General features: G+C 44.2%; 2 protein-coding genes across 4 annotated transcripts in view; one reads left to right on the top strand and one right to left on the bottom strand.

Annotated features, from left to right (window-relative positions):
- The window catches only part of rab11fip4b (RAB11 family interacting protein 4 (class II) b), a 43249-nt gene that overhangs the window by 8584 nt on the left and 19461 nt on the right, over positions 1-15204 (bottom strand). For all 3 annotated transcript variants that reach the window (XM_084068487.1, XM_084068489.1, XM_084068488.1), the window contains 7 exons: positions 9664-9849; positions 6977-7111; positions 5562-5597; positions 3942-4041; positions 2030-2133; positions 978-1118; positions 343-424 (listed from right to left, as the gene is read on the bottom strand). In XM_084068487.1, the coding sequence (XP_083924613.1) occupies positions 343-424; positions 978-1118; positions 2030-2133; positions 3942-4041; positions 5562-5597; positions 6977-7111; positions 9664-9849 (784 nt within the window). The remainder of the gene's footprint in view (positions 1-342; positions 425-977; positions 1119-2029; positions 2134-3941; positions 4042-5561; positions 5598-6976; positions 7112-9663; positions 9850-15204) is intronic.
- On the top strand, positions 13711-14889 carry LOC311065204 (beta-1,3-galactosyltransferase 5-like; the record flags this gene model as incomplete). The annotated part of the gene is made up of 1 exon (XM_084085421.1): positions 13711-14889. One exon carries the CDS (start codon positions 13711-13713, stop codon positions 14887-14889), a length of 1179 nt encoding a protein of 392 aa, XP_083941547.1.

Raw genomic sequence — 15204 nt, 5'->3', positions numbered from 1 at the left:
ACGGTGAGCATAGTGAGCTGCTTTGGCAGAGTGACTATACCAAACCGCCAAGACCGGAGGATTATAGAGTACCGAAGTCTGACGTAATTTACGCATGTTTTTTTCTTCTTCCCATTCTGAATTCCCATAGACGTGTTTAATATCGCGCCATATAAGAACTGCGTTCCAAAAATAAACAGATGAGCCAGGCGCTTTGACTCATATTAATTCGGCGTTACCGCCGCCAAAATTAATGAAATTCTTGCCAGAAACAGACCATGTCAAATATGAGTGACTGACTATCGTAAACGACACAGAGCCAATAGCAGAAATAGTGCAACCAAGTATAAGTCACGCTTTTACCTCGTCCAGTTTCTCTGTCTGTTGCTTGAGCCGGCACATGTTCATAGTCATGTCACTGTTGTCGTCCTCCACCTGCTGAAGTCTACACAGACACAGGAAGCCATGTTTCAATGTAGGCGGTGAGAATTGGAAGGTCACCGGTTCAACCCCCGCATGTTGATAATCTATACGTATCTCTACTGTCGGGCAGAAACCATCTTAGAGTTAGGAGGTTTTGTTCATCATTGATAAGAACAGCTGAATGGACCTCCAAGCTCACATCGAGGTTGGACGTCAAAAGGGCGTGGAGCCTGGAGTCAGCGAAACCAGCTAACTCCACCCCCCTTTGGTGGACTTAGCAGAAAGTTTGAGGATCCAATGGAGTTAGCTGGTTTTGTCAGAAGCACTTTTTAATACTTTTTATTGGGTCAATATTTTTTTTACCAAAGACGTAAAGAGTGTTCAATAGCAATGATTTATGGGAAAAAAAATGCAAAAGCGTCAAAATGGAATTACGGTAGCTGGTTTCTGCCCGACAGCAACAATATACAGTATATAGTAACTAGCAAAGAACATTTGTGTGTGTGTGTGTGTGTGTGTGTGTGTGTGCGTGTGCGTGCGTGTGCGTCTTTGCACAACATCTGTGTGTTTCTCACCGGTTGTTTAGAAGTTCTATCTGTGTGTTCTTGTCTCTCTCCATCTTATTGTAAGCCTCTCTGTGACGTCTCAGCTCCTCCCCCATGCTCTGCTCTGAACGAGTCTCCTGGTCTTTCAGCAGCTCCTCCAACTCATGCACTCTGAGAGAACATGAAGATACATCACATGCCATGGAGTTAAAGATGTATTGATGGATAAAATATGGATGCAAGCCATTGTTCTGACACAGATTTACAGTATATGTAGATTGAGCAGATATATTATGTAGAAACCTTTTTTATTTGTACCACGAGGGAAAGGGCAAACTGAGAGCAACACTCTAAAATGCACCCTGGGATACAGAATAAAACATAAAACCAACAAACAGATAAAAAAAAATGTGTTGCTCTCAATGAGACGTAGCAGTAACGCATTTACCTAGAATGTACAAAAGGAACCGTTAGGAAAATGTGTCACAGCAGGAGAGAGGCATGCATTGTTCAGCTCTCTCTACATGTAAAGTAGTACATTTGGAACAGTAAAAGAGAAACCACAAGCTTCCGCAGTGGCTACATTATTAACACAATGCAGACAGTAGATGTATAACTGGGGGGGGGGGGTGGGGGGGGCTTCCACAAGTGCTGCTGCAATATTTATAGACGGTTTCATTCAGACACTCTCATGTCGCTAGGTAGAATTATGACATACCATATGAAGTCGGATTTACAAGAAAGAGCAGCTGAATTCTGAGATATCATATTACAATTACAAGAGGAAAAAAATATGTAATGCAAGCAAGGGGGAAAAAAAGATTCAGGGCTTTTTTATTCAGTGGTGGAATTGGCCTTCCATCCATATACTAAGACAGTGGTTCTTCTCAACCTTTTCAGGCCACTCTGTACATTAAGCTAATCTCTGGGGACCCCCCAAAATCATTTGGGCCCCCCCCTGACCCACAGGTTGAGAACCACTGTACTAAGAGACCAGACAGAGTATTCTTGTTTGTCACGTGTGTGTGTGTGTGTGTGTGTGTGTGTGTGTGTGCACACACGTGCGTGTTCTCTTGTTGTACCTGTGCACAAGATGTGTGTTCTCCTGCTTTAGCCTGGACTTGAGATCACCATTCACTAAACTGTCACTCTCCAACTCTGCTACTTTCCTCTCCAAGAAGGTCACCTGGCAAAGAGAGAGAGATAGATACAGAGAGACAGAGACAGCGAGAGAGAGAGAGAGTGAGGAGAGAGAGAGTGAGAGAGAGAGAGAGAGAGAGGGTACAGGGTTTAGAGTGTGACTGCGCCTTTCACGTTCAGTGATGGAGGATATTTGGGAATAAAGCAAGGCTCGGAGCTTATGTTTAAAATAAACCTGTGACTTAGAAAGAAGACAACGGTCCCCATGTGCTCAGTTGAGAACTAGTACCTTCCAGATTCAAAGGCACACCTGAAGTATGTTCCTGTACTGTTTGTGACCTAGATGTTTCCCACACTTCATTTATTTTGGTATTCCATTGCACTAGCTATACTACCCTAAGGGTGCGGTCACACCGAACTTTGGTTCTGCCTATGCGGACGGACTCTGCCAATGCTTTTCTATGGGAACGGAGCGGTTTGTTGCCATTCGTGGATTTCCGCAAAAAAATAACGCCCCGTTTCCATTAAAAAGCATTGGAAGAATCTGCCGCATAGGCAGAATTAAAGTTTGGTGTAACTGCACCCTAAGGTAAACTTTGTTTGAAAAGTGAAAGTAAAAAACATCTGTATTTCTTTTGCTCTGGTGAAGGGAATATGCTGAAATGGATTTTCAAAGAGGAGATTTTTCTCTTGGCAAAATTCCTAAAAAAATAAAACAAATGCTTGGAGGAGAAGACAAACCCCTAGAACAATGTAGTGTTTATATGGTGAACTTTGTTTTTGTATGTGATTATGTTGTAATATATGTATGTTATACAGCAGAGGTTCCCAAACCTTTCCATGCCAAGGACCCCCAAATAGCCATAGCCTCTGGTGGGCCCCACCCCATCCTTGTTATGAAATGGGCGTTTAAAAATTATTTTTCTTTTTTTTTAATTGTTGAACAATTTGGACTTTTTCCTTCTTCTTTTTTTTTACAGAAATGACATGGCCAAAATAGGGATGCCAGTTACAATAACCCTTGGTTATTCTCAATTCTTAATATTTACAGTGGGAACCATATTCTGTTACGTGTTCAACTTCAATCACAGCAATAAACACTTGAATTTGGCATGAAGGGCTAATACTCAACCTGTGGTCCAGGTCTCACTGGGTGGGCCGTGAGGGTATTTATTGCAAGTGGACACCAAAATAATTGGCAAAACACTACGATTTTTATGATATAACAATAATATGAAAAAGTGGTACCAGTGAATAAGAACCTAAAGTTAGTTTCATTGATCTCAAGGTGGAACACAATCGATTGATCATTAAAATAAACATGCTTTGAAAATGCACGTGACACATAGCCTGGCTCCAGCCCCTGAATCACTGGCCACGCCTCAGGGATCTGGTGACGCTGTCGAAGGCGGGGTTTTCTTGGTTGAAGATGTAACCAGTATGAACGAATCGCCAAAGAGTCCCACTTTGGCCACGCCCCCATCTCAGAAAACGGCTGCACTGAGAGTGTCATGCTGCGTGACACACCCACCTGACCACAAGTGGTCAGGTGGATGGGCACTGGGCCACGAATGCTTTCAAATATTTTATCTAGAAAAGGTTGAGAGCCACTGCTGTATCTGAAAACATGTTAAGATTGATGATCAATTAGCAATTTAAATGATCGAAACAACGCAGAACTTTTGAGTGAATGCTGCAGCAATGAGTCGCACTTCCCCTGAGCATCTGCCCTGTGCTACTAGCTAAAACGTAAGTACAGAACATAATGTTCAAAGACAGGCACACATACATACAAAACACACACTCAAGACATACAGTACACATGCATGCACGCACACAGACACAAATACATACCTTCTCATTGATGTCGATGTCACAGGAGTCGATGCTATCTCTGAACAGATCCTCGGTACTGCCGTTGCTACTGCTTAAGTTGCTATTCTGGAGCAGCTGCCTGCTCGCACAAACGTACACACACACACACACACACACACAAGCTTAGGGAGAGAAATCTGTGCAGAACAAGGCCAGGTGAGATGCAGCTGGTCCTGCGCGCGTGTGTGTGCGCGCGTGTGTGTCTGTCTGTGTGTGAGTGTGTATGTAAGACAGAGCGTCCTGCACAGACTGCCGCAGGATAGCAGGGAAGTAGGACTGTATGTCCATGAGCTGAGGCTAGCAGAGGAGTTGGAGCTATAACAGTAAATGTGTGTGCAGAAGCACGCACACGCACACGCACACACACACACACACACACACACACACACACACACACACACACACACACACACACACACACACACACACACACACACACACACACACACACAGTGTCACTATAGCTACCCTTCTCTATCTAATGGAATGACTTCACAGCAGCAAGCGTCCATTCAATTACCGAGATTACTGATAAAGACAGGAGAGGACAGGAGAGGTGAGGAGAAGAAAGGAGACAAAAGGGGAGACATGTGAGGAGAAGAAAAGACACGTCAAAAGGCAAGAGGAGGAGAGAAGGAGCCGAAGGCAAGGAGAACGGAGGAAAGAAACAATAAAGGGCTGGCTGTAGGGAAGAGAAGACGGGCAGGACAGAAGAGTAAAAAAAGAGAACAGAGGGTTGGGCACAGTTAACAAACCCTCATATAGAATTCATAGATCAGGAGTCTGGCAGACCACAATAACTCACCGGGAAGGGGGGGATGGGGGGGGGTCTAGGACAAAGACCTACATTGGGTCCACCGTTACTGTGACTACGCAGTAAAATCCTCAGTGTTCATTTAACTCAGAGGGTACAAATATAACCAAATAGACCATTTGGTTACATGTGTACACTCTCTGAGTTTCAAATGGATAAATTGACTCCACAGGTTTTACTGTGTACTGCACCAATCTGCAATGCACTCACACTGCATTTCAACATGCACACGGTTTTAATTTAATTTACAGATACAGCAGGTTGTGGTGCTTATATGGTCGCCAGCTGAGGACCTCTACACAACACAATCATAAAGTATTTACTGCCCTTGCAGACAAAACAAATAGTTCTCCAGTTCTTCTAATTAGCTTTGTTACTGATTAATACCCGGGGATGCCGGTTCATGACTGGTCATGATGTCACCCTGACAACCAACCAACAACCAATAAATAAAGTTCAAGTCCATCCAGGTTATGGGACTGCAGCCATGACTACAGATCCCATAGCCCGTGGCAAAGATGCTACTAAACAGCTTACATTTTGGAAAAGTTAAGAATCAGCTCTGTCAATCACTGCATATGCCAACTGTCAATGCCCATGTGCAAGTTCAGATCGATTTAACTTGATCTGTTAATAAACAAATAGCACATATGTCTGACTCACATACTATACATATGGATAACCTTCATTTAAAAAGGTCACACACACACACACACACACACACACACACACACACACACACACACACACACACACACCCCCCCCCCCGCGGGAAAGTGACGTACCGTCCAAAGGCTGTGCTGGAGATCTTCCTATTGGGGCTACAGCAGAGACAAAAAACAAAAGTCTCGTCAATTTCATCACAGTAACATCACTCAAATTAAGATGCTTTGTGCATTGAACATATATATATATTTTTTAAAACTTTGTTTATTGGGTTTTTTCATAGCAGTTTTCAGCATTAAATGCATATAGCAGGATACAGAAAAGCTTTTTAAAGCAACCAATAAAATAAAAAAGCTCAATACGGATTCCATTATCACCCCAAGACATGAAGACACAAAATTAAAGATACAAAACGAATACAAAATATATAAACATATAAAAGGATATATAGTGCATTGAACATATTTAATACAGGACACATAGCGGTTAGAGGAGGGAGAAAATAGATATGACGTGACGAAATGTACGTCATGTGACGAGGCTACACTGACGGACGTGACAAGTATAATTTGGCCTTGAAGCTCTCCTACATTACCTCAATCACAGTTTAGCCACGCCCCAAGTGAGTGAGCGAGCTGCTCGCTCATTCTATCCACTGTTTCCAATGAGTGAGCGAGTTTCCCCAGACCTCTATTCAGAGACCTCTATTGGAGGGCTGGCAGAGACTGCAGTATAACTAGATGAACTTCAAGGTGCAAAGACATGTTGTCTAAAGTTACAATATTTGCCTCTCAGATGTAGTGGAGTAGAAGTAAAAGAACTGATAATTGGAAATACTCCAGTAAAGTAAAAGGACCTCAAAATTGTACTTAAGTAGAGTACTTGAGTAAATGTACTTAGATACTTTACGCCACTGCTTAGAATGAGGCCCAGGTAATCACTATACATTTGACCGTGTGTGTGTGTGTGTGTGTGTGTGTGTGTGTGTGTGTGTGTGTGCAGAACAGCTATGAATGTTCACACAGGGTCAGGATTATATGTCTAAAAATAGACTCCCCCATACAAAGGTTGATGAGGAAAGCACCGGAAGGATGGCCTATTGTAAAATTCACTTATATAACCATCTGTCTGGGTGTGTGTGTGCATGTGTATGTGTACAAATACTGTATGTACTGTAGGTGTGCGTGCGTGCGTGCGTGCGTGCGTGCGTGCGTGCGTGCGTGCGTGCGTGCGTGTGTGTGTGTGACTGAGGGGTGGGGTTTGTGAGTTGGTGTTGGTATTAGGGTAGGAACATTACAAGCCACATTCTGAGCTATATTCATATAAAACGTTACTGTAAATCACCAATTTATGGGACATACTTTAATGGAAAACAGTAGCAGTTATCCATGATCCAACCTAACCTGATCCCCATCCTAATTGAATTACTTGAAATCCTTCTTTATCGTGTGTGTGTGTGTGTGTGTGTGTGTGTGTGTGTGTGTGTGTGTGTGTGTGTGTGTGTGTGTGAACGTGTGACCGTGCGCGTGTCTACCTGTTGGCTTTGAGGTTTTTGAGACGAGCCTCGAGGTCATTTAAAAGGTTGACCTTTTTGCAGCACTGAGAACAGTAGACATCCATCATTTCACCGCTGCACAGCTGACGCACCTTACGAGGGGTCTGGCCCGCACTGTAAGGCAAGGCGGTTTTATTTGTATAGCACATTTCAACAACAAGGCAATTAAATGTGATTTACACCAGTGGTTCTCCAACTTTTTCATGTCAAGGACCCCCAAATTGACACTTATTAGCACGCGGACCCCCATTTGAAAAGATATGCCAGGGACCCCCATGAGAGAAGATTTTTACAGCTCTAGCAGTGACTCTCAACCATTTTTTATCTAAGGGACCCCAATTTATATAGTAATATCAATGTTTATTTAACTCTGAGAGTGTACAAATGGAAGCAAATGGACCCGTTAGGGTCCATTTGCTTCCATTTGTACACTCTCAGAGTTACAGACCCATAAGGGTCCATTTGGTTCTTAACTATCCATCATTTAGCTGGGGACCCCCTGGAACTCCCTAAAGGACCCTTGGGGGTCCCCGGACCCCACTTTGAGAACCAATGCTTTACACAGAACATCAAGCAAAGACAACACAATTATACAGTGATATTAGGATGCATAAAACACAGTAGTACCACACACCCACGTTTGAGTGTGTGCGCGCACACATGGAGAAAGCGAGAGAGAGAGTTAGCAAAACCATATGCACTCAGAAGAAGATGTCATTTTAGTGTCGCTTATCAGTGCCTGTACCTGTGTATAGTAGTGTTTTACACATGTAGTATGCGACCTTGGTATTAAAACAGCTCAATTAGTTCAGAATGCAGATGGTGACTGAAACGGTTATAACTGGTGCCAAGACTTGCTGTATAATGAATGATCTGGCTACCTGCCCAATTACAGTAATAAAACCCGAAACAGGGGTATGGAGTGGTAAGAGCAAAGAAAATGACAGAGAGAGAGAGAAAGAGAGAGAGAGAATGCATTTAAGGGACAATACCGCTGTTGTGGCATGTGTCATTTTTCAGGAAATAGAATTCTACTGGATTCCACCAATTATAGTACCGTATGAAAATGTATTTGCAGAGACATGAAACTTTAATCAACTACGCAAAATATCATTGCACGGTTATTTTTGGTCAAAGTTATGTTGTCATTGGGTTTTAAGGCATCGGTAATGTTTTAATGACTTTGGACTAGCAAAATCAAAAAATAAGGCCATTAACAGGAAAATGGTCTATGTAAAAAAAAAAGATATTAAACATCTGCAGATATTTATTAAAAACATACAAATGATGTTGGCCTTGTTTTTGTACTTCATAATTTAATGTGTGATGCCCCTTTAGGGCCAGAAAAAAAGAAAAAAAAATGTTTGCATGTACTCACCTGTGTAAACCTGTTGTGATTGCAACTATAATTACTCTGTTTATTTCTTTGTGTCACGACACCCTGAAGCAGGCACAAGCTGACACGCGTTGGTGTATTTAAACGTTTTATGTTTCCAGCTCATTGAATTATTGAGTTTACTGAGTTTATTAGGATCCACATTAGCTGGTGCATAACAACAGCTAATCTTCCTGGGGTCCTTGGTCAGAACTCTTCCTCTCTCTTTGGAAGAGAGTCCCTCTAGTTATTGAAATAATTCAACCTATTCAAAACGTATTTGATAAGGAACATACCACAAGGTAGATGTCCTCAATTTATGTAGAATGATTTGATTGCTTGGCGAGTTTCATCTGTTTTGTATGCTATAGTGATGCCAGTCTATTAGGATAGGAGAGTTAATACCCCAGAACATATAGGCTTGATCATGACATGAATATGAATGTCTTCCTTGATGTCTTCCTTCAGTGACTCTACTCCGCAGTCAGGAGTTTCAGGTTCATCGAGTTATGTGCGTGCGGGTGTCGTGCACCAAATACAGCCAATGAACGAGCTCACAACGCGTGAACGGCTATTTTCGGTGCACGACACCCGCACGCAACTATAACTCAGGCTTAAGCCTCCAATATCACTGAAGCAATTTCAGTTGGTCAAGACATTTCATTTCTTCATCTTTCTGAAGCACAGCACAGAAATATATCCTGTCTGTACTGAAAGCTCTGCATTTAATGTGATCTACCATTACTGTAATACACTGCTGTGTATTTTATTCCAATACAAATACATCATATATTAATTGTTTTATTGTCATTATAATATTTGTTCATCTATATATACTGTTGTTTTTTTCCAGCAGTTTCTGCTTTTTGTTTTGATAGGTAGCGAGATGGGGAGATGGGGGGGGGGGGGTAGACGTGCAACACAGGTCCCCAGCTGTAATGGGGCCGTGGACGTTGCTATTATGTGGTCAAGGCACAACCGGTCATGTATCGGTTTTAGTTGACCTCAAGTGTACTGTATGCACAATTTTCTATGGTGTGGTGGAGAGGCAAACATACACATGTACATGCGAGGGGGTCAGCCCTATGTTCCCTCAGCTTACAATTGGGGTTAGGGCTGAGGGAACATAGACACACTCTCCAATGGGGAACGCGCACACACACACATTGAGACACATAACTTTAGACATACACAGATATGCTTCCCTGTTCCCTCTCTGTCTCTCTCTTTTTCTGACTCTCTCTGTCTCTCTCTCTCTTTCTGCCTCACACTCTCTCTCTCTCTCTCTCACCTGGAGGGGACGGAGGAGCCCAGATCGGAATGTCCGTTGGTGCGAGTCTCGTCGTCGGGGCAGGGGCTGCTGGGGATGTAGTCCGGTTCCTCTCCTGCTCCGTAGTCCTCAAACTGCTCCTCATTCAGGGAAGCAGAGGAACGTGTCGATAGGTCGGAGGTCACTGAGATGTTGGTCTGTCCACACCTGAAGGGAAGGAAGCAGAGAACAACATGAGCATACATTATAGTTTTCATGCATTATGTTGGAAATGGAAAGAGTCATTAAATATATTGTTTTGTGCTTTTCCTTAAATAACAATATGTTGATCCCATATCTGCCAATGCACAATTTGTTTACATGTCCTCAGAAAGGACAGAAAGCGTGAAACGTCTGAGCTTCATCAATATCAGTGCCGTGTTTGCCCAAATAACTGTCTGATCAATTGCATTGGTAGAAATAAACATAATAATGATAATAATAAAGTGGTAGAGTAGCTGCCCACCACCGCGGGGTCTGGGGGTTTAAATCCACAGCAGTGAAAACCGGCTTTGTCGAGCATCTATACGAACACAATTGGCCCATGTTTGGGCAGGGAGGGTGATATTTGTCACTACACAACACATACTCCCACAGGCCAGGGGCGGCACCTGTCATCGGGGAGTGTTGGGCGGGAGGAGTAGGACAATGATGGCTCTACGTCCTCCTGGTGGGGGCTCCTCACTGGCAGGTGATCCAGTAGGATACAACAGCAGTGACAACAACACACAGAAACGTGTGAGGCGAGGAATCAATTGGCATAACTAAAACAAGTGAGGAAAAAGGGGTAAAAATCTAAAATTAAATAAACAATAAACAACAATTGGTAGAAATATCTATCACGATTATTTCATAATTGCCTGAAATTTGTTTGTAAACAGCGCATATCTTTTGGTCTCTTAGCCAGATTTGATGGCATACCATCATGAGTATTAACTGGCCACAGGCAAACAGGAGAATAGGAGGAGGAAAATGAGAGAACAAAGAGGTAAAGACAGAGAGAAGAAACCCAGAGGTTAAGAAACACAGAACATCACAAAAGAAGTACAGAGACTCCCATTTGTCTCCAGGGAGGAGGAATTCAGCCGTCTACAGTACCGACAGCGATGAGTGAAGTGAAGTGACATGGAAACCTGACTTCAAAAGCTGCTGCCTTGGGGCTGCTCTGACAGTGCTTAGTACTTTCTAGAGCAGTGGTTCCCAAACCTTTTAGCTCAAGACTCAAAAGAGACATTTTCCGGGGACCCAAACTAGTGAAAAAAACACTTCAGCACTTCTTACATTTTTTTGTATTTATTTGTGGACAAAAAACAGTGGTCTAGGGTCTAGTGAGAACACACACACAATTATATTGCATTTTTCATTTTATTTTATATTTATTGTACTGCACCCCCCCCCCCCCAAAGTAGATGATTATTCAAGGTTTTATCATTTATTTGACAGATCTAGATCAATCCGGTTAAGGACCAGATTTATAACATGGGTTGCTCTATCCCACGGTTTCCCAAACAGTGAGATAGAGCCATTTTTATGGGGCGTGAGTAAATATCCCCTTTTTTCCCATTTCCTACATAAATAAATACAATATTTCAAAATATTTAAAAAAAAGAACAACTTTTCATCAATTAAAAACAAGTCCAACATTTTTCAAAAGTATTTCATGAATAAAATAAAAAAATCGAATAATGTCCATAAATAAAAAAAATAAAAAGAAGTACTTAAGAAGTAGTCAAAATAGCAGATCCAGCCACGTTGCAAGGTTGTGGATCTGCTATTTTCACTAGTTTGGGTCCCGGGCAAACGTCTAATTTCTCTTTTGGGTCTAGAGCTAAAAAGTATGGGAACCACTGCTCTATCCGGGTAGTGTATGGAGCAACCCTGTACACCAGGGATGTATTATCAGATTCGTCCACTGTATTGTGGGATTTTTGTCATGTTAAGGTGGCTCCCCACCAAACCGACGTCGGCGGTGTGTAAAGTGTAAGTGTTGGAAAGCGTCTGTTGCCAAAAATCTGCTGTCGAATGTGCGGTGGGTACACTGTCGCGTCGGGTCGAGAGTTGTAGGGAGGCGTCGAAAGCCGACCGACCGCTGGAGAGCAGCGGGCTGGCGGAGAGGAGTTAGTTCTCTCTGGTTAGATGTAAATGTAAGATGTAATGTAAGATATAATTCATTATTTGTCACTGTATATTTGCACATACGTGAAATGTGTCCTCTGCATTTTACCCATTCAGATTCAGATTCACTATATGTCACTTAGATGCACTGTTTAGGTACATACATGTGAAAAGCTTACACTCGGAAGCTCCAATATAATAAAACAACCTAAAAAACACTTAATATAATCATTAGGAGCAGTGAGCAGCCACTGTACGGCGCTCGGGGAGCAATTAGGGGTTAAGAGTCTTGCTCAGGGACACACATCAACAGTTTGCTGGACTGGTCTGGAATCGTACCAGGGACAACCAGGGGCTCTGGCTCCCCAGGCGGGCTCACTAACCACCCAGCTACGGCTGCTAGGAGGGGTGGTGGGGACCATTTCTAAAATGCAATACAGAAGTATAGTGCTTGTGGTACATTTATTTTGTCTGAATACAGCGCATATCCATGGTATAAATATTGCTACAGCTGCATGTGTGCTCAAAATGCAGGCACAAAGCGTGGGACTGTGCACGTGCGTGTGTGTGTGTGTGTGTGTGTGTGTGTGTGGCTCGTCTCATTCAAACACCAGCTGCCTGTTAGCAGCTGTCATATTTTCTCGGAAACAAAACTAGTGTATATGCCGTATCTTTAATCAATATCATAAAGTACTTACTCCTGCTTTTCTTTTAAGGCAAAAGGGTCTGTAAAATCACTGAAGCAACCAGTGGTATTCAATTTATTATATCATATTGATCATTAGTTGAAGCAAAATGGTATGGCCGAGTGCGCATTGCTGCAGGCACGCAGTGTTTATTACAACATAAAATGTTATAACATTAAATACAAAAGATATGATACATTAAAATAGTCTAAATACAGAAAACCTTGTGCCCAAGCCCTAAGCACCCTGCAGTGCAGTAGTTATCTTTATGGTAAATGGTGAATGGTGCATTTTTACAGCGCTTTTATCCAAAGCACTTTACATAGATTCACCCATTCACACACACATTTATAACTTCTCAAATGATTTAGCCAAGCACGTTGAAAAACAACATCATCTATTTTAGCACCATAGTAGCCGTCTGTCTGTGTACACGCACACGCGCGCGAGAGAGAGAGAGAGACGTTTCAGTGCATTTCTGACAGGGCCCTCTGTGAAAACCAACCGGCCGTTCTCTTCCTTCTCTCCTATAGATTGTGTTTTTTATTGATTTTTAACCATTGCCCTGCTAAAGGTGCTGAGGTGGGCCCCAGACACAGGGTGTTCACAGTGGGCCCTCAACCAGCACCCCCCGCACCCCCCCCCAAACACAAATCTGCAAAGTTACCAAGTATCCCCTAGTATAAATTCTTTTTTACTTTACTGCAGTATTTCCAATTTTCATTACTTTCACTTCTACTCCACTACATCTCATATACAAATATTGTACTTTTACTCCACTACAATTATATGAAAACTTTAGTTGCTAGTCACTTTGTAGATTTAGAGTATTACTACAGTACACTTACACTACACTACTACAATAAAACAAGGTCATAATAAATACGTATTTGCATGCATAAAGTAATAAATAAAGTAATACATATTTGCATGGACAAAGTAATTGTCACAAACGTAATCGATTGTTACGGCCCTTATATGGTCGACTCAAGGTGACGTCATGACGACAACACACCCTCGTCAAGAGAGAGTCTTTATAAAGACCCGTGAGTGGTTTCTGAGCTTATAGATCTACAGAGTCTCCAGCTGCATCCTATTAGGGAAGCTGTCCCCTACATCCATACCTCAAGCTAAAGCCGCATGAGATCAGGCCAGGTCCCGTTGGACTGAACGTTTCAACAACGCGAGGAGCCTTGCCATCGGAGTCCGTCAGCGAGGCCAGACCGCCATGATGCGCTGCTGGAGAGGAAAACACCGGCGAGCGCACATCATCATCACCGTGCTCCTGGGTCTCCTGTCGCTCCTGGGAATCATTTCCTTCTTGGGCTATCATCCCAGGAACCGCAGAGAAGAGTATCCCGGAGACAGCGGAGACAGCGGAGACAGCGGAGCGCCAACGCTGGCCGACTCCAATAAAAGCGGCTGGATCGAGAAAGCCGGTCTGGAGGAGGACTCGTCTCTGGCAGCGGCTAGTGATACCGGCCAAAGCTGGCCGAACGGCACGCTGCCCGCCGGCCCCTTCCGCTACATCATTAACCAGGCCAACATATGCCCAGAGGGCGAGGCGCCGCCGTTCCTGGTGCTGCTTATAACTGTGGAGGCCCATCAGGTGGAGCGCCGCGACGCCATACGGCGCACGTGGGGCCAGGAGGGGAGCCCGGGGGGTCCGCGGGTCGTGCGGCTGTTCCTGCTGGGGGCGAAGAAGGCGGAGGAGGAGGAGGGCGAGCCGCGGCGACGACGCCTCCAGAGGACCTTGGAGTCTGAGAGTCTGAGGCACGGCGATATCCTCCAGCAGGACTTCATGGATACCTATCGCAACCTGACCGTGAAGACCCTGATGGGCCTGAACTGGGTGGCCAGGCATTGCCCGCGGGCCAGCTACGTCATGAAGACCGACAGCGACGTCTTCGTCAACACCGAGTACCTCGTCCGCGAGCTGCTCAGACCCGAAGTGAAGCCCAGGAAGAAGCTCTTCACGGGTCACGTCAGGCGGGGACAAATCCAATCTGGGCCGATCCGGGACAAAGACAACAAGTACTACGTATCCAAAGAGGAGTACCCGAGCGAGACGTACCCGGACTACTGCTCCGGGACGGGTTACGTGTTCTCCGGAGACTTGGCGACGGAGATCTACGGAGCCTCCCTGAGCGTCCCTCGCCTCAGCATGGAGGACGTTTACGTGGGCATGTGCCTGGACAAGCTGGGGATCCGGATCACGTCGCCGCCAAACGAGTTCCTGTTCTATATCCGTGGATTGAAGCCCTTCGACAGGGACAGGTACAGCCGTCTGGTCACCTCTCACCACGTCACGCCCACCGAGATGCTGGACTACTGGCACCGCCTGCACCCTGACGCCCCGCCCGCTACCAGCCACAGCCAGAGCCTTTTAGATATTAAACCACTTTAAACCAGTGGTTCTCAACCAGTGGTCCGGGGACCACCAGTGGTCCTTGAGGGGGTTCCAGGGGGTCCACAGCTGAATTAATAGTTAGGAACCAAAGTGATCCTTATGTGTCTGTAACTCTGAGAGCGTACAAATGGAACCAAATGGACCCTAACGGGTCCATTTGGTTCCATTTGTACACTCTCAGAGTTAAATGAACACTGATGACGATGATTCAGTGTAGATTGGGACCCCTAGGAAATCTAAATGGTTGAGTCCCTGGCATATCTTTTCAAAATGGGGGTCCGTGGGCTAATATGTGTCAATTTGGAGGTCCTT

This window comes from Gymnoscopelus microlampas (assembly GCF_963454915.1).
Source record: "Gymnoscopelus microlampas genome assembly, chromosome: 2".
Lineage (NCBI taxonomy): Eukaryota > Metazoa > Chordata > Actinopteri > Myctophiformes > Myctophidae > Gymnoscopelus > Gymnoscopelus microlampas.
This window is presented reverse-complemented; position numbering and strand designations above follow the sequence as displayed.